Source organism: Hypanus sabinus, unplaced genomic scaffold (assembly GCF_030144855.1).
Source record: "Hypanus sabinus isolate sHypSab1 unplaced genomic scaffold, sHypSab1.hap1 scaffold_117, whole genome shotgun sequence".
In the NCBI taxonomy this organism is placed as follows: domain Eukaryota; kingdom Metazoa; phylum Chordata; class Chondrichthyes; order Myliobatiformes; family Dasyatidae; genus Hypanus; species Hypanus sabinus.
This window is the reverse complement of record NW_026779229.1, coordinates 764,248-785,948: the sequence shown is the minus strand read 5'-3', so window position 1 is coordinate 785,948 and position 21,701 is coordinate 764,248. Positions and strand designations below refer to the sequence as shown.

The following is a 21,701-nucleotide window of genomic DNA, read 5'->3' as shown; positions in this document are numbered from 1 at the left end:
TTTCAGTACCATTCACGTGTTTTATTTCCAAGTCAAAATCTTCCAAGATCAGACTCCAGTTCAGCAACCTTCTATTCTTATCATTCATTTTACCCAGAAACACTGATGGATTATGGTCCGTGTAAACCACAAGTGGCTTCTGCGCAGGACATATGTAGTCAGCGAAGTATTGCAATGCTGGCAGCTCTTTCTCAACGGTAGCATAATTTTTCTAATGCGCATTAAATTTCTTTGAGAAATAAGTTACTGGATGTTCAATTTCATCATCATGCTTTAACCATATAACATTCAGCCTGAGACTCATTCCACCGAGATGTAACACTGAGTGTTACAGGAAGTCATTCCTGCCTATGGCCATCAAACTTTTCTAATCTTCCCTCGGAGTGTCAGACACACTGAGCCAATAGGCTGCTCCTGGACTTATTTCCACTTGCAAAGATTAAATTATTATTATTTAATTATTGATGGTTTTATATTGCTATATTTCTACACTATTCTTGGTTGGTGTGGCTGTAACAAAACTCGATTTCCCTCAGTATCAGTCTGCCTGTCTGTTCTACAGGTTCCACAGTGTTAAAATGAGAGAACAATAGCTGTAGATTTTATCCGTCATCTTTACAAATCTACATACGAATTATCACCGAAAGTGACTTGTCATGAGGGGTATCATCTTCAAATGAATAACCACATCACACCCAGGCAAGGGTTAACACTTAAGTGGTCTCTGCAGGATACCCCAAATCAGATCCACTCCTATGGGTTAAATGAGGTGACAACCACACATTCGATGTACGGTGAATCGATAATTTGTCCACCCTTGTGGCAAAGTAAAGTTACAAACAGTGACCCTTGGCCACTGGTTCCCTGGTTTCGATTCTTCCATTTTTCCTCCTTCGTTTCCGTCTGACTCTGAGTGTCTGTGTCCTCGGATAAAACTAAACAAGCTGCGAGTCAGACTGATTCACCTTCTGAATCTCTCTTAAAATGACAGTCCATATCAAATGAAACCTAGGGATTCATAACAATGGCCACTCCCCACTATGAACTGACTTGTGTTCCAGTATTTGGGATGACTGAGTGAATCCTTTCCCACAGACTGAGCAGGTGAACGGCTTCTCCCCAGTGTGAACCTGCTGATGTCTCTGTAGGTTAGCTAACCGAGTGAATGTCTTCCCACAGACTGAGCAGGTGAACGGCTTCTCCCCAGTGTGAACTCGCTGATGACTATGTAGGTTGGAAGAGTGAGCGAATCTCTTCCCACATTCTGAGCAGGTGAATGGCTTCTTCCCAATATGAACTCGATGATGTCTCTGTAGATTGGATGACTGAGTGAATGTCTTCCCACATTCTGAGCAGGTGAATGGCCTCTCCCCAGTGTGAACTCGCTGATGTACCAGTAAGGTGTATGACTCAGTGAATCCTTTCCCACATTCTGAACAGGTGAAAGGCCACTCCCCAGTGTGAACTTGCTGGTGTGACAGTAGTTGAGATGACCGAGTGAATCCCTTCCCACACTCTGAGCAGGTGAATGGCCTCTCTCCAGTGTGAACTCGCTGATGACAAAGTAGGTTGGATGAGTGAGCGAATCTCTTCCCACATTCTGAGCAGGTGAATGGCTTCTCCCCAGTGTGAACTCGCTGATGACTCAGTAGATGGGATACCTGTCTGAATCCCTTCCCACATTCTGAGCAGGTGAACGGCTTCTCCCCAGTATGAACTCGCTGATGACTCTGTAAGGTGGATGACTCAGTGAATCTCTTCCCACAGACTGAGCAGGTGTACGGCTTCTCCCCAGTGTGAACTCGCTGATGTACCAGTAAGGTGGATGACCGAGTGAATCCCTTTCCACACTCTGAGCAGGTGAACAGCCTCTCCCCAGTGTGAACACGCTGGTGTGCCTTTAGGTCAGATGACTGAGTGAATCCTTTCCCAGATATTCAGCAGATCACCAGCCTCTGCCCAGAGTGAACTGGTGTGTCCACAGGTGGGAAGACTGACTGGATCCTTTCTCACACACAGAACAGGTGAATGGCCTTGCCCAGTGTGAATGTGCTGATGTACCTTCAATTGTGATAACCAAGTGAATCCCTCCCCACAGTCTGAGCAGGAAGGATGATTGAGTGAATCCCTCCCCACAGTTTGAGCAGGAAGGATGGTCAATTGGATCCCTTGCTCCACTTCTTAAATTTCTGGACAGAAACAACCAAACTGGTGTGCCATGTTTGAACTTCCTGGAGACAAATTCCTTCCTGTTTTTAACCTGTAAAAAGATTTACAAAATCCATCAATGGGTGTAGGACAACATTTCAGATGAGATTACTTGAGTTACCAAGGTTTGATCTGATATCACACTGTTACAGTGAGGTACAACCCAAGTTGGACAGAGAAATCATCTCCTGACTGGGCAGAGGGCTGGTATCTGGAATGACCATCAATTTCCTGATGCTCTTCCTGTTTCTATAAGAATCGAGCATTTCTGGCATCTCCAATTTGTACCTTGGTGGAGTTGGACTCTCTCCATTGGTATTACTCCCTGTTCCTGCTGAGCTGCATGGGTGCCTGGCCCCACAGTAAGAAAAACTGTCTCACGCAATTAGTCTTTCTTGATGTGCATCTGGGATTTTCTTTTATGTATTATAAAATTAAAGTGCCACAGTTTTAATGTCATATAAAAAATTCCTGTTGAGGTGAATGGTTGGTCCGCACAGCTGTTAAAAAGACACAGTGAATTTTTGTAATATTTCACATTCTTGTAGGAAAATTACAACACAGAAACATGCCCTTTGAGCCATCTAGTCTGTGCTGAACTATTTATACAGCCCACTCCCATACCATCCAGGTACCTACATGCACCTCTGAAATGTTGAAATCGAGCTCGCATGCACCACTTGAGCTGGCTGTTCATTCCACACCCGTATGACTGTCTGTGTGAATAAGTTTCCCCTCATGTTCCCCTTATCATTTCACCTTTCACCCTTAACCCATGGCCTCTGGTTGTAATCCCACCCCATCTCAGTGGTAAAAGCCAGCTTGCATTTACACTATCTATGCCCCTCTATCACAATCAAATCTCCCCTCAATCTCCTACAGTTCAAGGAATAAAGTCCTGACCTGTTCAATCTTTCCTTATAACCCAAGTACTCCAGACCTGGCAACATCCTTGTGAATTTTCTCTGAACTCTTTCAAAGTCCTTACATCTTTCCTGTAGGTTGTGACCAAAACTGCACTCAGTACTCCAAATTAGGCCTCCCCAATGTCTTCTACATGTCAACATCACATCCACCTATTGTTGTCAGTACTTTTGTTCATGAAGGCCATTGGGCTAAAATCTTCTCTTCTGTCTCTATCTAACTGTGATACAACCTTTAGTGAATTAAGGACTTTCTTCTACAACAGGTCCCTTTCTTGTACAACACTCCTCCGTGCCCGACCAGTCACTGTGAAACACCTCCATTGGTAGGTCAGACCAAAGTGCAACAACTCACACTGGTCTGCATTAAATTCCTTGTTCCATTTCTCAAACCATTTTGCCAGCTGGTCCAGATCGCACTGCAAGTTTAAATGCTTTTTTGGCATTGACTAGATGGGCCAAAGAGCCTGTTTCTTCACTGAACTTCTCCGTGTTTCTATGGCAGAGAAGCTGGCCAAACTTGTTTGGAAGGGAAAGGGTAGGATTGACAATTGGGCAGCAGTGGCTGGATTTTCTGCAGCAATTCAGGACCCGAGTGACTCCACAGAAGTGGAAGCATTAGAAAGACAGGAGGACACAACTGTGGCTAAAATGAGAAGCCAAAGACAACATAAATGTCAAAGAGAGGGCAAACAAAAGAACAAAAACTATTCGGAAGTTTTGAGAAACCAAAAGAAGACAACAAAAAAATTCAGATGAGCTCAGTGCATGGAATCATGACTTCTAGTCATTAATGGGTCTCGGTACCACCCAACAGTCTGAGGCATTTAGAGTAACCAAATATACAAGGCTTCAATTTACCTTTCAACTTTCATTTTGGCAGGCACATACAAACTCTGCATCCTCAAAAATTCACATCTGAAGGCCTCCCACTTACAGGTACTCCTTTGCCAGGAGACAGCCTGTCCCAAACCACACTTGTCAGATCCTTTCTGATAGCATCAAAATTGACCTTTCTCCAATTTAGAATCTCAACCCGTGGTCCAGTCCTCTTTTTTTCCATATTTACTTTGAATCTCATGGCATTATGATCACTAATTTCTGTCACCAGCCCTGATCATTTCCTAACAGGTTATTGCACACTTCTACATCAGGAATTCTACGTATTGATTAAGGGCACATTTGACAAACTCTACCTCATCTAGTCCTTTACAGTTTATGAGTCCCAGTCAATATATGGAAAGTTAAAATCACTTACTGAATCAACCTTTTTGTTTATTGGCATGGTCTGCAATCTCTCTACAAATTTGATCCTCTAAATCCCTCAGACTGTTGGCTGCAACCAAGTCCCAGTATTGGTTACAATATCTGAATTCCCTACCTGAGCTCATCTGGCTTTCCTACGATGCTTCTTGCATTGTGATATACACAGCTCAGCACATTCATCATACCAGGCTCAACCATCTAACTGCTGAATCTATCTATGATCTGAACATCTGACTGGTGTCAAGGAAACAAAACCTCCATCATTGTCACAAAAACAAAGGAGCTGATTGTGGACGACAGGAAGAATGGAGACAGGATAACCCCTATTGAAATCAATGGATCTGGGTTTAAGAAGGTGAACAGCTTTAGGTTCCTCGGTATAAACATCACAAAGCACCTTACATTGTCTGTGCATACCGGCTGTGTTGTGAAAAGAGCACAGCAGTACCTCTGTCACCTCAGATAGTGGAAAAAGTTGGAGATGGGGACCAAAATTCTGAGGACTTTCTACAGGGACACAATTGAGAGCATCCTGACTGGCTGCATCTCTGCCTGGTATGGGAACTGTACTTCCCTTAATTGCAGGAAACTGCAGAGAGTGGTGCAGACACCCCAGCACATCCGTAGTGGTGAACTTTCCACTATTCAGTACATTTACACAGACAGGTGTATAAAAAGGGCCCAAAGGATATCAGGGACCAATTTCACCACAACCACAAACTGTTCCTGCTGCCACCATCCAGGAAACGGTACCACAGCAAAAGGAGCAACAGGCTCTGGGTCATCATCTTCCACCAGGTCATTCAGACTGATTAATTCATGCTGATACAATTGCATTTCGATGTTATATTGACTGTCCTATGTACAAACAATCTATCATAAATTACCATAAATTGCACATTTCACATTTAGATGGAGACATAACATAAAGATTTCTACTGCTCATGTTTATGAAGTATGTATCTAATGAAGTCAATTCAACTTAATTCACCCTCTCCATTATCTGTTTGGTCATTCTGGCTCCCATTCCCGTAACAGCTTATTTTAACCACATCACCCGCTCCACCCTCACTAGCACTAGCATGCCTTACCACTTGGATATCAGTCCCCTCTTGTTCTGTTCCCCTAACTAATGAATCCCCTATCACCCCTTTGACCTTTTTCTGTCAGGTAATCCCCTTCACCACCAGTTTCTAAAGTGATCTACCTTTTGTTGTGTTTGATGGGCACAAGAGTACTCTGCAATGGCTATTTAACCTCATTCCCCTTCCTGACTCTCTCCCAGTTTTCTGTGTCCTGCACCTTGGGTGTAACTCACCATGTCATATCTATCACCACCTCCAACTCCCGGACGATCCAGAATTCATCCATTTCAGGTTCCATCTCCTTAACGTGCAGGGTGCACATCTGGTAGGTGAGGACATCAAGGACACTGGAGGTCTCACCACCTTCCCACCAATGTCCCCTCTAATTTGTAATGACCAGTGTGCACTCAAATCCTGTACTGTGCACTTTTTTTACTCGGTGACATGTGCACAGTAAATATTATACAGAGAGGTAAATGTTTTCACAGCTAGCAAATCACTGTTGATAAGTACTTTGATCTCTCCTAGATTTGATTGAGTTCATCTGCACTCTCACACAACCTATGCAGCAGGCCTGTAATGAGTAATGAAGGATTTTCTCATCAAAGCTTTTGCATATTGTCCATATGTGGTTTGCTTGCTAAATTATGCTTTAAAAAGTCCGATTTGCAAATATTACTCCACTTCTTCCCACTTACAAATTCTCCAGCACTTCTTGCATTGCCACAATACACACAGGTAACACCAGTTTCTATATTGGGCATAAGATTTCCCCTGAACCCTCCTGAGGAATTGAGGGTATATAAAAAATTCATTTTGAACCTGTGTAACCTCTGGCTAAAAGAATAGTTGGGAGTGAATAGGAATTTTGAACTGAAGTGAACTCAGTCTTCAGCGTTTAGCTAAGACAGACTCATTACCAGTTCTCTGTGGCTTGCAGAGAGACACATTGAGAGCTGATCAGATTATACATTGTATCCTCGTTGTGAGTAAAGGGAGGAGGACTCACTGATAGGGACAGGAATGAACATCTGTTTGTAATTAAGTCAGGGCTTTGCAAAGGGAATAACTGAAAAGGACTGGACAGTCCATCCATCTATAATTAAAACCAAACTCTGTTATCTAAGTAATTAAGTTTTGCATCAACACACTTAGGGTGTGTGCCAGTTCAAATAACATCTTGCAATATTAATGTATGGGATGTACTATGTATAAATATATGGCTGTAACCCAAGTCATTCGACTTGTCAGAAGGTGGCAGTGCTCCCCTTTGACAACTGGGTCTCAAAACTCCTGCAGGCATTTGAATGCACAATAAACCATGGCGTCGATAAGAAGCTGGTCTCCTGAGTTTTATTCAGATTCAACTTTAACATTTGGCATCATGAACAGCATCACAAAATAGGGAGTGCCAAGCAGACGGGCTGAGTAAGCAGCTGGACCACTCTGGGGACTGCAGAGATCGAAAGGGAGCCCAATGGGTATTTGTCACTCACCGTTAGTTCCTTTGGACGTACGGTGCCTCACTCAAGGCTGATCACATACCTTGACAGGATCGGGAAAGAATTTGTTGGGAGATTTGTATAAGGTAGGCAAAATTTTACTAAGTGGCCAGGAGGCAGACATGCCAGGTAAATTCATCAATTAAGCAGGAGGTGCAGGCCGGGTAAATTTATCTCATTGTTAATTGAGCAGGAAGCTTTGTGCCCAATAAATTATATTGGTCAATTGATACAAGTAGGCCAGCAGCAGCCCGATACAATTTGTATGAGAGTTCTTCAGACAAGGAAAAATATTTGTGAATATTGAGTGCAGCGCCGAATAAGAAATTGGAGAACAAAATGCGGCCATGGATGGGGGAGGGTGCAGGAGCCTGGGTTATTACCTCATGAGAACAAGCAGTAAATTTGATTTTTAAAAGGAACTGAGGAAAGAAGTGGAAATTGTTGAAAAGGGAATGGAAGGAAAAGGCAGATGTAAAGCGGAACTTTGCTGGCTATGCCACTGGTGGCATAGTGGCTTCAGCGTTGGACTTTGAGGCAAGAGGTCCCGAGTTCGAATCCAGCTGATTCCCTTGCACACTTTCATCTGTGCAGGGTTAGAGCTGGTGAACAAAACAACTCACCCAGCAGAAGGCAATGGCAAACTACTGCTGTAACTTGCCTTGTACATGATTTCCCAACACCACACAGTGGCGTTGAAGGAAATCCTTGGCTAACTGGAAAAAATTCCGTATGTGACATACCTTTAAAGTGGAACAGTATATTATCAGCAAGTTGGAGGAATAATGCATGTGATAAAGGGACAGAGTAGTGGTCACCAACCATATTAAGCCCAAGATCCCGTACCTTGGCCATAGTAAAATGCAAGATCAACCCAGATCAATTAGTTACACACATGCGCACCAGGGCAGAAAAGACCGGAATTAAAGCCCCACAACCTGGAAGTAGCAATAATGTATAAACAATGGGGCACCCACCCTTTTTTTGCACCACAGAACGGTTTAATATTGACAATATTCTTGCGGACCGGCCGACGGGGGATGGGGTGGGTGGGGGTGTTAAACACGATGGGAATACAGCGATACTCGAAGCTGGTTCCTTATGTCCAGTCCATTCTGTAATTTACTTTTCATGGCTCTCGGCACTTAGCTTCTGTCCCGCGCTGCTCAAGTTTTCTCCGCTGAAAAAGCTCAACACATTTGCGATTAAGTGCAGGGTGCTTGGACTTGGGGTACCGAAGCAGTTTTGAGGGCTTCATTGCCTCATTGGACAGCCTCCTGCCGGCCCGCCGCCAGATGCCTTGGCTTGGTTTGGTTGTTCGTGGGTCGGGTGAGAGGACAATGTCAGGACCGGAGGTCCCTGTGCCGGGGCCGCGGCAGTCACAGTCCAGAGAGAGTGACCAGCCGAGCAAGGAGTGTGACAGGGCACGCGCCCACCCCCCCTTGTAGGACCTATCAGCCGACAAAAGTTTGTTTCAGTAGATCACAGCACGGTAGCTGGTCTGATACCTATGAAACGCTGAGCCCGAATTAGGTAGTCTGCGAACATTTTAGCACTGGATTCCCCACGAACATTCAGTGTGCTAAACAGGTTTAGAGGCAGCACTCCAGGCCAGTAGTGATGGCATTTCCCAGCGGCCGCCCGAGGCCAACCGGTGATCTCTGGCATGAGGGTGCCACTGCGGTTCAGCGACTGATGACCTCGCATGCACTCAAGTTCAACAGTGGGCTGACAGGGAACGAGGAAAGGTGCAGCTGACTCATGTTGTTTCCTCGCGGCCCAGTGGTTGGGGACACTGTGTAGTTACACGCATGTGGAAAGAATGGAACTAAAACCCCACAACCCGGAAACAATCTCTCAACAGTTTCTTTCTTCCTTTCTTTTTCCCGGGATCTACTGGTGAAGTCTCAAAGATAGACTAGTCGATCACAATCGACAGGTTGGCAATCACCAGTATAGAGGTAAGTACTGCAGAAGGAACACCAAAGGTTGGGAGACATTAAAAACAGAGCGTGAATGGGTGGATGGGCGCCGAAAACAACAGCAGGAGAAACACCGTACGCAAACCGAGGACAGCCTACATGGGAGAGAAAGGCAGGAACGTCAGTCTAAAGTTAGAACTGATAGGGAAACACGGGATCCCGAACCCGTGTCTGGCATATCGACCCTGTAGAGTTTTGTGGCCTGCTACAGCACTTTCTCAGGAGACCAAGCCTTTAATGATGGGAATCTGTCCCCCCAATTTAATGTCTTACTGCTTCAATGCTTACCAACTAAGTTAGCCCACATCATTAACAAATACTATGGATTGGCCAGACAATGACCAAAATCGAATGCAACGAGCTTTGACGTATCATTGGAACACGGCTTTCAAATGCCAATCAACCCCGAAGAGAACTAATATTACAGGTGAATGGAAACTGCCTCTGTCTGTCAATGGAGTAGCACTAATCCTGTGCTGCTCTTAGTTTTCTCTCCCGCTCACAGATTAAATTTTGAATTTCAAATTTTTAATTGCTGATTCTTGAAGGGGAGTGATATGTCTATGTCTATGAGAAGTGGGAAAAATCTGCATGAACCTACTGACAAAGGTAATGAAAAGGGAAAGACGCCGAAGGAAAGATCTGTTGAAATGCCATCATGGGCTGAAGATATTGTTTGGACACTGAAATCAATTCAAGATCAGAATAAGGCAATTAAAGATCAACTGGAAATGAATATAATGAAATGAACTTATTTCTGGGAAATCTTAAAGATATGGAAACTCAAGTTACTAATCATGAAGAGGAATTGAAGTCAACTAAGCAAAAACTGTCTGAAACTACAACCCGTTTGGAAAAATATCGTTAATAAGATTATTGATTTGCAAACTAAATCTCGCAGAAACAACATATGAATCGTTGGATTGCAATATGCAGCTGAAAATGGAGACTTAATGATTTACTTTGCTAAGCTCTTTCATGATCTATTTCTGACTATTTCATCACAGCCACCTGCTATTGAAAGAGCACACAGGCTGTCCACTTCGAAATTTAAAGACTCAACCAGACCAAGATTTATTTTGGTTTGTTTTCATCACTTTAAAATTAAAGATCAAATAATGCGACAGGCAAGAAACAGAGTTTTCAGATTCAATGAGTCTGAGCTCCGTTTTTACGAAGATTATCCAAAAGAAGTAATGGAACAAAGAGCAAGATTTGCTTTGGTAATGAAACAAGCATATGATAAGAAACGATTTCCCTCTTTGAGTTACACGACAAGAATGAAAGTTTTTCCTCCTAATTCTTCCCCATGTACTTTCTTTGACCCAAAAGTCGAGCTGGATTTTGTCCAGGCTATACCTGTCACCATCACTAACGTTACTACCGAATGAACTATCTGTAAAGCTGTTTGATTATCTGTATATTACTCACACTATGAAAAGAAGATATATGAAGGCTATTTGAATATTTCATTGACAGATTAATAAAAGAAGAAAAGAAAACCTGCTCATCATTATATCCTATCTGATTTTTTTTGGAAAGAAGATTTACGGATCAAGTTTGACTGTTTAAATGGTTAATTACATATTTGACTGAGAAAAGTGGATAAAAGGATTTGTTCCCTTTATCTAATATTTGGTTTGATTTTTTGTTGTTTCTTAAATTACTAACCGGTAGTTTTTTTTTCTACCAACAGGGTTTCTTTTTATATATTTATCTGGGAGGGTTAAGTTACTATGATTTTACTAATTAATATTTTCATCAATTTAGTTCTGTTAAGTATACTATTAACTTTTTTAAATCTGTTTTATTATAGCGCCCTATAACTGAATTTAAAGTTTTCTTAGGGATTTAAAGCTAAACTTAAGATGGGGCTGGTTTTTCTCTCTAAGAGATTATATTATTTTGATTATTTTTCTGTTTAAAAAAATGATGGAATGTAAACACTCTCCTTTGTTGAGACTTTACTGTCTTTCTTGCAAGGTCATTTTATATATTTTATGTACTGGCTGGGGGGAGGCAGAGACGAGACCAACAGAGTGGCCCATGTCATTGCATCTATCTTAGCTCACTTGCTTTTTTTTCAGGCTTTTGGGAGGGCGGGTTGGTTTAGAGTTAGGAGTTTTTTCCCATTGGGTGGTTCCGGAGCATGCGTGTTTTCTATATGGCTTTATTCTTCATCACTGCCATCTTTGATAATCCCATAATGGTATGCGTTCTTCGCAAGTATAAAGTCAATTACAATAAAATTATAGTATGGCAGTTAAATGGATTAATGTAATAAGTTGGAATGTACGTGGTTGGAATCATCCTATTAAATGAAACAAAGACTTAAAATTATTAATCGATTCCAACCTGATATAATTTTTGTTCAGGACACACATAGCAAGACAGGAGATCAAAGTAGATTTTTTTGCTGGTGGAATGGAAAACAACTCCATGCTACCTCTCAGAGCAAAACTAAGGGTGTGTCTCTCTTTATTAAATCTAATATATTTACACAAGAGGAAATTGAATCAGATTCTAATGGTAGATTTTTAATAGTTAAAGGAGTGTTTGTAATAGAAAGGTTGTTTTGGTTAATTTGTATGGTCCTAATTTAGATGATCCTTCTTTTTTAAAAAGAATATTTGCTTTACTGCCAGATTTAAATGAGTATATGTTGTTAATGGGTGGGGATTTTAACTTTTGATTAAATCCTATGATTGATAAGAGCTCAACTAATCAACGACTTCCAAATCGTTTTGCATCAGTTATTAACTCTTTTTTGACTGATTTTGGGTTGATCGAATTATGGGGACATTTACACCCTGATAACAGAGAATATTCTTTTTCTTTCCATGTTTATAAAGTATATTCAAGGATTGATTATATTATAGTTAATCCCCGTCTTTTGCCTAATGTTAAAAACTGTGAATATGACGCTATTGCTATACCTGATCATACGACTTTGAGTTTGTCCTTTGAATTTGACAATGACATTTTTGGCCGTCCACCATGGCACATGTCTCAGACTTTATTGCAAAGCTCTGACGTTACCAGTTTTATCGAAAGCCACACAAAATAATTTCTTTCTTTTTGATGATATAGGAGGTATGTCTAAATTAATTATATTGGATACATTTAAAGCATTTTTATGTGGTCAGATTATTTCTTATTCAACTAAACTTAAAAAACAGGCTAAAGCAAAATTAGATAAAATTTCAAAACAAATTAAAGATTTAGATAATATCTATGTGACTTCCCCTAATATTGACATTTTAAAAAAGGGTGGAACTTCAATCATAATATAACCTATTATTAACGCATTCAATTGAGGGTTATCTACTTAAGTTAAAGAGCCAATTTTATATGTTTGGAGATAAAAATAATAAACTACTCGCATCTCAATTAAAATCAGCCGGAGCCAAGAGGCAAATTTTGAAAATTCATAGAAAAGATGGTACCCTGGCTCGGCATTATGAAGAAATTACCAAGATTTTTCAAAACTTTTATACTGAAGTTTATAAATTTCAATGTCCAGTAGACTCTTCTGAAATGAATGTGTTTTTTTTTTTACGAACGATTGCTTTTCCTAAAATTTCTGTTCAGGATCAAAAAACTCTGGATGCCTAAATTACTGAATCCAAAATTCATAAAGCTATTTTCTCAATGCAGTCTGGTAAGGCCCTGGGACTTGCCGGTTATCCTGTAGAATTTTATAAAAAATTTGGAAAATTGCTTTCTCCAGATATGTTGATGTTTAAAGAAACTTTTGTGAAAATTGATTTACCCTCTAATTTTTATGAAGCTTCTATTTCTTTAATTCTCAAAAAGGATAAAGATCCTTCTGATTCTGCCGCATACAGACCTATTTCGTTGTTGAAAGTTGATGCTAAGATTCACTTAAAGATAATGGCCAATCGGTTGGAGAGTATTTTGAGTAAAATCATTCTTAAAGATCGAACAGGCTTTATAAAGGGTCATTATTCTTTCTCAAATGTTCGGATATTATTTAACATTATATATTCACCTTCTTCTAAAACTCCACAATGCCTTATATCTTTGGATGCTGAAAAAGCATTTGATCGAATTGAATGGAAATATTTATTTAACGCTTTAGAAAAATTTGGTTTTGGTATTAATTTTAATAATTGGATTAAAATGATATATAAAGCTCCAATTGCTTTTTCAGTTATCACGGGGGACAAGCCAAGGTTGTCCATTAAGTCCTTTGTTATTTAACTTAAGATTAGAGCCCCTTGCTATTGCTCTTTGTGAAGCCGAAAATATTCATGAGATTCTTGTGAATGAGACCATGCACACGATCTCTCTTTACACTGACGATTTATTGATATATATATATCCAAGCCTGAATAATCTACTCCTGCTTTGGTAAAATTATATGACTAATTTGGAGACGTTTCAGGATATAAAATAAATTTTAGTAGGTGAATTCCGTTAAATGAATCTGTCTCTATATATGATAATATTCCTTTTAAAGTTATGGATTCTTTTAGATATTTAGGTGCTATAATTACTAAAAATATCAGGATCTTTAAAAAGCCAATTTCCCTCCTTTAGTGGACTTTTTCAGATTTGTTTTTACAAGACTGTTTAATGTCTTTTTCACAGTTAATTGACAAATATGTTATCTCTAATTCACATTTTTTCAGATATTTGCAGGCTGGGAATTTTTAACGTGATTTTTTACCAATTTACCCCTCAGCCTGCTCTTTAAATTTAGCTTATGCTATTTTTCAGTTTAGACCTTTTCAAAAACAATTAATAGCAATTGTTTATAAACAGTTAATGAATGCTCGCATGTCGCCAAATGATAGGGTTCAATGCACCTGGGAAGTACAACTTCAACATTCACTTTCAGATGATCAGTGGAGTAAAATTTATTATTTAGTCAATAATTCACCTATCTGTTAATGCCATATCTTAATTCAGTTTAAAATAGTACACAGGGCCAAATGTCCAAAGATAAATTGGCGCACATTTTTTCTAATATAAGCCCTATTTGTGACAGATGTACTGAAGAAGTAGCTACTCTAACATATGTTTTGGACATGTGTAAGTTTAAACAATTTCTGGAGGGATGTGTTTGGAAAATTATCTAAGGTTATAGATGTGGATGTTCAACCTAATTCACTTACAGCAATTTTTGGGATTATTCCAGAAGAAGCAAGCAAAATGGCTGCTTCCGCCCAACAAAATGTTTATACTTATTTCAGAATATTCCAGTTTTTGTTACTAAGAATTTTTTTGATCGGATTGATTCTATTATTCTATCTTTTATTTGGGATAATAAAAGACCAAGATTTAGTAAACGTCATTTGCAAAAGTTGAAAAAGGATGATGGTCTCACTTTGCCTAATCTATGAATGTATTATTGGGCTGTTAACCTGCGTTGTATGTCCTTTTGGTTTTATTGGGTTGATAGGAATGATCAGCCAATCTGGGTAGACCAGGAACTGAGAGCTGTGAAACAGTTTTATTTAACTTCGTTAGTAGGAGTTACTCTACCTATACAATTAGCTAAAGTTGCTAATATAAACCTATATCCTGTGGTTAAGCACTCTTTACAAATTTGGATCGAGTTCCGCAATTTTTTTATCTTAAAAAAGTTAAACTTTGTAGTATAATTTATCGTAATTACTTTTTAAACCTTCTTGGAGTGTTCCAATTTTTTTTTCTTTGGAAAAATAAAGGTATTAATTATTTTTTGGATTTATTTAAAGAAGGCAGATTGATGTCTTTTGAACAATTTGTCAATAAGTATTCTCTCTTATATTCACATTTTTTACAATATCTTCAAGTTAGACATTTTTAACAAAATATTTAAGTAATCTTCCTTACATATTGGAGGCTGATTTGTTAGATACTATTATGAATATGAACCCCTTGTTGAAAGGTTCTATTGGAAGAATTTATAATTTATTATTACAAAGGGATAAGCGTCCTTTACTTCAGATTAAACGGGACTGGGAGAAGGAACTCAATTTCTCTTTTATATGGAAGGATTGGACACGGATTCTGAAGCTGGTTAACTCTTCTTCGATCTGTACTTGGCATTCACTGATTCAATTTAAAATTGTACATCGTTACCATTTGATGAAGGAGAGACTTCCAAAAATATTTCCCAATGTTGACAAGTATTGTGATAGATGTAAAAATGAGATAGCCACACTGACACATAAGTTCTGGTCATGTTCAATATTAAATCAGTTTTGGAAGTCAGTCTTTTCGACAATTTCTAAAGCACTCAGAATCTAATAACCTAATAAATTGACTATGCTTTTTGGAATAATTCCTCAAAATATCCATTGTATTTCTGTGTCTCACCAACATGTTTGTTACATTGATAGCTAGGAGGGCCACCTTGCTGAAATGGAAGGGTATATCAGCTCCTACTTTGTCACAATGGCTCTCTCAGGTGATGCTGCGTCTTGGAGAAAATTAGAAGTTGAACCTTTGTACCTTTAATTGATTTTGAGAAGAGATGGGGCTCATCTGCTCGTTATTATCATTTCAGTTAACTCCACGATCTAAATGTAATTTTTTTTTGATATACCTTTTCTTTCTTTTTGGTGGTTTGATTTTTATTTTTGGAAGCTTATTTTATGACGCATGGCACCGGGGTTGTACCTCCAATGGGTTTCTTTTTAATTCACAAATTTTTCAATCCTTAAGATAATTTTTATGAGACATTGTAAGTGTTGTTACTTTGATGCACTTGTGCTATTTTTAAATAATAATAATAAAAAGATATGAAAAGAATATTAAAGGTGAATATGTTCAGTGGGAAGAAGGATATGAGTGGGCTACATCTAGGGATCAGAAATGGGAACAGAAACCGACCAAGAGACAGGTGGGGACAACAACCCGTTTAGAAATTGACAAGCAAGGATGCTTCCTACCATCAGTACCATCCCTCAGGAAGAGCCCAGTGTAATATTGACAGTTGCTGCTATTCCAGTTCCGTTCATGATTAAGATAGGGGCAACTACAACCACTCTCAATTGGGAAATAGTATCGGAAAAGGGATTGCAGTTATCAGACACAACATTCACTCTGTCTGGGTTTGAAGGCATGGAATGTATGTATTCACATAACCAGCCACTGGAGGTGGAATTCCACGGGAACCAGTGTGTGGTTTCATTTACAGTCAGCACCCCGCAGTCGGGGGTGTAATCCAGCAGGGTAAGACTTGCTCTGTCTGTTGGAAGTCGAGATTCTCTGCACAGGCAATAGTGTGACCCTGTGACAGGTGAACAACTGACAGCTTCCCCAATTTCCGACCCCCCTTGTTGTGGGCACCTAATCCGGACTCCACTGCATTTGAACCCCTTCTGCCAGCGGTCGACCCCTACGTGACTCTGTGCTGTGACCCTACGGGGTGCTCATCTGAGGAAAGCCAATGTTATGCACCCCTCGAGGGACAGAAGTTCCCGGTCATGGTGATTGGAGAGGTTAAAGGAAAAGTGGGCAGTGCATTACTGGCCAAATTTCCGGATTTCCTTTGGTGACAGACAGAACTGGTGGTTCCCCATACCACTGTTAGTGTTTGCCCTGGGTTCAAGCCAAAGAGCCCAGAGCTCATTGCCTACAGCCTGAGGAAACAAGCCTCCAGCACCGAGGGAGACTGGCAAGACTTGGCTGCGGTCCAACTCCGATACTGGAAGGAGTCTGAGGTGAAGGCGGAACATCTGGTGAGACACAATTTTAATATTGATCGATCCCAAGATGCTGTACCACATCTCTGAGCAAATTCAGGCCATGAAGTCGGTCGCACCAACTGTCCCCCTGTCCAGGTCACTGTGAAGGAAGGACAGACATTCCCATCCACTCTGCAATATCCCCCTCTAGCCCAAAGCAATTTTATGAGGATGGAAACTCTTTTGTGGATCCAGCAGGGAAACGATATTCTGGCTATGCGATAGTGACAGACAGTGAAATTGTTCAGCAAGCTTCTTTTGAAGGATCTGACTCTGCCCAGAAGGCTGAGCTGTTTGCTCTGACTCGTGCCTGTATCCCAGCAACAGACAACAGTGGGAACATTTACACAGACTCCCGTTATGCATTTGGAATTGTACATGACTATGGGGCTCTCTGGGAACATGGGTATTCCTGACTTCCTCTGGCCACCCCATTAGTAATGCCACCTTTGTAAACAACTTACTCACCGCTCTACAGCTACCTCGAGTTTTGGCTATTACGAAATGTGCGGCCCACACACGCATGTCCGACTGTGTCACTAAACACAATGCTCTAGCAGATCAGACAGTGAAAAGTGCGGCACAATCCTCAGTAGTTGCAGCCTCCTCGGGTTCCCGTCAAGCAACCCTCCATGACTCAAGCAGAACGGGTTTGCCGGACATGAGGGAGGTACGTAATTTTCAGGGGGATGCCTCTGAGGAAGAGCGCAAACTGTGGTTCCAGATGGGGGTGCCAGAAAGACCCTGATCTAGCTTTATGGATTACCCCAGCGGGACAGGTATGTGTTCCAGTTTTTACCAATATTGGCTGATTATATACATGATTTAACACCCCTGGGAAAGGAGGGAATGGTAGGTAACCTGCACCCTGCACAGCGGGTACGAGTCCCTTGACAGGTGGACCTTTTTCTGTCTACAATTTGATTTTATTGAATTGCCAATGGCCCACACTTTGTGGGAAAGTAAACAAAGGGGTACGTAATGAACTAGCTATCCAGCAACAATTCCACTGTGTGCACCACCCACGGGCCGCTGGCAGAGTGGAGAGAGCCGATGGCACTCTGAAGAGTAAATTGGCCAAACTAACGGTGGAGGCTGGACTCACTTGGTTGAAGGTCCGACCATTAGCCCTATTCCACAAAGGTTACCCCATAGGGGAAAGCGGGCCTGTCACCAGTTTAAAACATTCAGGGTTGGCCCATGAGGATATCCTGGGGACCAAGACCTTGTGCACCATTGCTCCCAGAAAGCCTACCAGCAAAATTAGATATTGGAAGAGATGGGGAAATAAATATGCCAACTAACCAAAATTTTCCAAGCGTTACATTCACAGGTATGACAGGCTTACAAGGATGAGAACTACCCTGCAGAGAGGAGTGACTATCCCACCATAGAACCTGGGAATTTATCCTGATCAGGAACTGGGATAGAGGGAAAGTTGGACCTTGGTGGAGAGGACCATATGAAGTGTTACTGACCACTCCGACGGCTGTGAAACTGAAGGGGCAATACATTGAACAGACTGCAAAGATGTTACTGAAGGAACTAAGTAGAAGGACTCTCTCGGATTAAAGGAAATTGTATTGGTTGATAGCGGAGAGTGATGAACCTCTAGGTTTCTTGCCGTGGATTGTCATTTTAAGAGATAGTGCCTGAGTGACGTCAGCTTTCTCGGGGAGGGAGGGGAGAGAGAGAGGGGGGGGGGAGAGAGAGAGGGGGGAGGGGGAGAGAGAGGGGGGAGGGGGAGAGGGGGGAGAGAGGGGGGGAGAGGGAGGGGGAGGGGGAGAGGGAGGGGGGAGAGGGAGGGGGAGGGGGAGAGGGAGGGGGGAGAGGGAGGGGGGAGAGGGAGGGGGGAGAGGGAGGGGGGAGATGGAGGGGGGAGATGGAGGGGGGAGAGGGAGGGGGGAGAGGGAGGGGGGAGAGGGAGGGGGAGAGGGAGAGGGAGAGGGAGAGAGAGAGGGAGAGAGAGAGAGAGAGAGAGATAGAGAGAGAGAGAGAGAGAGAGAACGAACGTGTGCTGGAAATATTTGACCACACAGCGTGTTTACACTTCCCAGTTTGTTTCATTGAATCAAGGATTATTCATCCATTGTATACCGAATGTGGGATTGTCACTTTGTTTGATCCAGTGGAGTGGATCTGTTGGTTTGGGAGTATCCTGTGAGGACCACTTGTGCTAACCCTTGCCTGGTTGTGGTAATTCACTTGAAGAGGTATCCCTGTGACCAATCACTGTTGGTGATAATTCGTATAATCCAAATGGGCATTTGTTGGATTATTTCGAGGCTACCACTTCTGTTAACCCTTAGCTGGATTCGGGTGTGTTATGTGTGTAAAGGGGGTTTCTTCTTTTTTCTTTGTTACTGTTGGGAAAGGGTTTCTTTTTGTTAACTAGCAGGAATGCTAATTTACTGATAACGAGAATGGTATTCCTTTGTAAACCAAATGGGGATTAATGTTCTTTCTTCTGAGTCTGTAAGCTTTTGTTGATGGGCTTTTGGGCAGATCGGCGCGAGGGGGTTCGAGAGAGAGGACGCAATGCTCTAAGCTGGGCGAGGATCGGACCCCAAAGGGGGGTCCGAGGCCGGGAGATTCTCCAAGGAGGGTGGGGGATGAAGCTAGATGTGCTTGGTTGACCACTCGGAGGGTCCTGAGCTGTTTGGAGAGTCGAGGAGTTCGGAGGGTCCTGAGCTGTTTGGAGAGTCGAGGAGTTCGGAGGGGATAGAATGGTGGCCAGAAGACTTCAGAAATTGAGCTCCAACGGTTGTGCACGAAGTGGTTTGGACTTTGATAAGTTTGGCGCCTTTTCTTTAATTTTCTCTTCATATATACTGTATCGTTATTAATCACTTAGTTATAGTAACCTTTATAAATTGTACTCATTTAATCGCATATGGTGTACTGTCTGTTTGTGGGCGAGGCGGGGACATCACACAGCATCCACACCAGCTGATTACCCAGTTTGGCGGGGCCGAAGTCTGCTCCCCCTAGACAAGAACGAGCTGAGCGAGCCTGAGGCGACCCAGGGTGTTACATTGTGGGGGCTCGTCCGGGATTGATTTCTGTGGAGGCTGTGTGATCACCCTATTTAAATTGTGTCTGTGGCGAAGAGCTGGTGTGCCTTTGTGGGTGTGCGATTGCTGGTTATCGCTGCGTGTGTGTTGTGTGGGGTGGCTGCTGTTGGTAGCAATTGTCGTTGTTCGAGTTCCGACTAGTGCTGACGAAATGGTGGTGGGACCATGGGTTGTCCGTACTGTTTGGAGATTGAGGAGTGACAGGTTGGGATGTTTCTGCAGTGGTGTGCTCCGCCCGGTTATTGGAATAATGTCCAGCCCTAAAGGGGCGGAGGCGTGGGTGGAGCGGACCTCTCAGTTGTTGGGTGAGTGGCAGTGCTTGGCTGAGGAAAAGCGACAGGGACGGGTTGAAAGTTTGAGTAGGCAGGCTGGTGACTTTGTTAGAACTGTCAGGCGCAATTACCTCGAAGTGACCACTGCCAGTTCTGGGAAAGTGTGGGAAAATGCGTGTGGTTCGACTGGAAGTCAAATGCCGCAGCTGGGGGGCTTATTATATCTGTGGCAGGAGATTGGTGGGAAGTTTTTAGGGTATCCCTTTTTGCCTAGGGGGGCAGAGAAATTGCTTGCGGTGCCAAGGGGATCTGTCAAGGGGATCAGTTGTTCCGTTGATTCGAGAGGTGTCGGGAAACTGAGAGGAGGCCCAGTGGGGGAACGGCTTGGGGTCTCTGGGGGGCACGTTCCCAGCAATGTACCAAGGAACTCCCGAAAGGAACAGACCCTATTCCTGAAGGCTTAGAGGGGCCATGCGCACAGGTGTTGTTACGGATGGATGGAAGTCAAGTTAAAGCCATCCTCGGCACCGGGGCACTGGTTAAGTTGCTGTACAGTTTGTTTCATAACCGTTATTGGAAACATTTACCCTTGACAACATTGAGGACACTGGAGATTCGGGGTACCAGTGCCGGTGATTATCCAGACGACAGTTGTTGGTCAGTGAAAATGGAGTTCTTAGAGGCAAATGTGGAGGAGACTGAGGTTCATGAATCATTAATGCTGATGTGTCCGGACCCTGTTGAGACGGGCAGTGTTTCTGTTCTAGAGAGAACCAATATCCTGCTGGTGTGCTTGGGGGCCTGCCTGGAGGAGGTGGGTGAGCGTTGTTTGGAGGCATTGTCGATGCACCCAGAGTTTCGAGCTGCTTGTGTGGACGTGTGTAGCAGCATTGGGCTGATTCCCAATTCAAACAAGAGCCAGTGGTGGTATGGCCTGGGGGGACGTAGCTGATGGTGAGACCCTCTTAGTGGACGCTGCGAAATACCACGAGGGAGCGGAGTTGACTGCTGAAGACACCTCGGAGAGAGAGAGGTTGCGGCGACTGGCCCCTGAAGCCGTGGAAGACGTAGCGTGTGTGTGGATTATATTGCGTTGAAGAGGCGCACTGTCAGTGACCAGAATATGGCCCTGAGGGCTGGAGAGGCGATGGCCTGTCTGAGTGGTGTGAAATGGTTTAAGGTGCTGGATCTGAGGAGTGGATGTTGCCAGATCCTGATGAGTGGGGCCAACAAGGAGAAGACGGCCGTTATAAATTCCCTAGGAGTCTTCGGGTCCAAAAAGATGCCACAGGGCATATCTGGAGCCCTTGCAACCTTCCTGCGGGGCAGGTGGAAGACCATAGGGGACGTGGAGGAGTTTGGAGTTTTGGTGTGTGTGGATGATCTCTTGGTGTTTGGATTTGCCTCAGGAGAATATGAAGTGAGGTCGTTGCAGGAGCAGCTGAGAACTACCGAGTTAAAGTGTTTTCGGGACACGTGCGAAGGTCGCAGCTCGTGAGTTACTGTCTCTAGGGAATCAAGTTTGAAATGAAGATGGAGAGACTGGAGAAAGTGATCTGGAACCTTTCGGAAGACTTACAAGTTGGAGAGAATGAAGAAAGTTGTCTGGCTGAGGGTAATAGCAAACTGAGAACCCGGAGAGGGGAGTTTGCGGAGGTGAAGAAATTACAGACGAATCTCAGAAGA

The 21,701-nt window shown here is 42.6% G+C and overlaps 1 protein-coding gene across 1 annotated transcript; it reads right to left on the bottom strand.

Annotated features, from left to right (window-relative positions):
* Window positions 1-1,803: 1,803 nt before the first annotated feature.
* LOC132386470 (zinc finger protein 623-like) lies at window positions 1,804-21,128 on the bottom strand. The gene is made up of 2 exons (XM_059958769.1): window positions 20,603-21,128; window positions 1,804-2,260 (listed from the first exon to the last, which is right to left on the bottom strand). Exons 1-2 carry the CDS (start codon window positions 20,852-20,854, stop codon window positions 1,946-1,948), a joined length of 567 nt encoding a protein of 188 aa, XP_059814752.1. The 5' UTR covers window positions 20,855-21,128; the 3' UTR covers window positions 1,804-1,945.
* Window positions 21,129-21,701: the final 573 nt, after the last annotated feature.

Coding starts and splice junctions, on each gene's coding strand:
- LOC132386470 (XM_059958769.1), bottom strand. CDS start 20,854: ATGCCTCCAAACAACGCTCACCCACCTCCTCCAGGCAGGCCCCCAAGC. Junction 2,261..20,602: donor TGTCCTCAATGTTGTCAAGG/GTAAATGTTTCC, acceptor ATCTTTTTACAG/GTTAAAAACAGGAAGGAATT.